Below are 1,579 nucleotides of genomic sequence, written 5' to 3'. Positions count from 1 at the left end.
GACAGTGACTCAGGAAGACTGAATAATTGATACATTGGAATTGTGTTGTTAGCTAAGAACATTGAATGTACCATAGACTACCAGAACAAATAAATCTGTCTTTGAAGAAATACATCTGGACTGCTGCTTAGAGTGAGAATGGCCAAACTTCGTCTCACATATTTTGGTCATGTTGTCAAAAGGGACAAGTCCCTGGAGAAGATAACATGCTCAGTAAAGCAAAGGGTCAGTGGAAAAGGGGGAGACTCTCAATGAGATGAACTGACAACAGTGGCTGTGATGATGGACTCTAGCCTTGCAGCTATTGTGAGTATAGTTTAGGACCAGACAATGTTTCATTCTGGTGTACGTAATGAGGTTTCTGTGATTTGGAACTGAGTCATCAGCTCCTAACAACAACACCTATGTGCTTTTTCCAAAGAGATCGATCTGGTATAATTGCACTACAATGAGGTTGAAGGGCATGTTCACTAGATATAAAACAAACAGCACTACCTTAGCTTCATCACAGGCACTTCCCTCACTTCTGAACTACCATTGGTACTTACCACCTCTACAGGCCTGGATGATGATGACCTTAGGTTTGTCTCTCAGATGAGGGCATTTGAGATTGTTGAAAATCTGGAAAATGGTGTCGTAAAGCAGTACATCAGGTTTGTCATTAGTGTGCTTAATACCACAGATTTTATCCAGGAGGCCATGAGACATGAACACCAAGAATGTGCTGTCTGAAGACTTGTGCTCTTTTAGGGCAGCAAATGCCACGAGTATTGACTCCATCTCCTGAAAAAGAGTAACGTTCAAACACGAGATCATAATACCTACTCAATTCAACTAGCGATGCCTTGAGCAAGAAAGAACATATGTAAAAAACTGGTCACTTTATAGGGTATGATATATCGTAGGTGCTCAGAAGTGGCAATTGTAATTGTTATTTTATTTATTTATCTTGCTGCTAATATCACGGTTACTTTAATTTGTTGTTTTGTTGTTAGGTGTTAAGTCTGCCCCAACTCAAGCAACCACCTGTAAAACAGAACAAAATACTGCCCCAGTCATTCCCCAGTGTCACAAGCTTTGCTATGCCTGAGCCCATTGCTGAAGCCACAGTGTTAATCCATATCATTAAGGGTCTTCCCTTTTTTTGCTTACCCTCCACTTTACCAAGTATGATATCCTTGTCCAGGGAATGGTCCCTTCCAACAACATGATCAAAGCAGGTGAAACAAAGTCTGGCTATTCTCACCTCCAAGCAGTATTCCGGCTGCACTTCTTCCAGGGCAGATTTGTTCTTTCTTCTGAAGTCTATGGTATTTTAAGTATTCTTTATCAACACCACATCTCAAAAGCATCAACTCTTCTTCAGTCTTTCGTATTCATTGCCCAGCTTGTACATGCGTATGAGGCAATTGAATTGACAATACCATGGCTTGGGTTAGGTGCATCTTAATCTCCAAGGAGACATCTTTGCTCTTCAGCACTTTAAAGAGGTGTTTTGCAGCAACTTTGCCCAGGGTAATGTTGTTGTTGTTATATGCCGTCAAGTTGGATCCGACTCATAGTGACCCCTCCTTGGGTT

At 41.2% G+C, this 1,579-nt stretch overlaps 1 protein-coding gene across 1 annotated transcript in view; it reads right to left on the bottom strand.

Annotated features, from left to right (window-relative positions):
• Positions 1-1,579, bottom strand: part of LOC103201354 (caspase-1-like) — a 142,492-nt gene that overhangs the window by 20,795 nt on the left and 120,118 nt on the right. Inside the window, 1 exon segment of the mRNA XM_042781672.1 lies at positions 549-783. Within this exon segment, the coding sequence (XP_042637606.1) occupies positions 549-783 (235 nt within the window).

This window comes from Orycteropus afer, unplaced genomic scaffold (genome assembly GCF_000298275.1).
Source record: "Orycteropus afer afer isolate SDZICR_OR568_19922 unplaced genomic scaffold, OryAfe1.0 scaffold00147, whole genome shotgun sequence".
Classification (NCBI taxonomy): Eukaryota; Metazoa; Chordata; class Mammalia; order Tubulidentata; family Orycteropodidae; genus Orycteropus; species Orycteropus afer.
The sequence above is the reverse complement of the archived record's forward strand: the minus strand, read 5'-3'. Positions and strand labels throughout refer to the sequence as shown.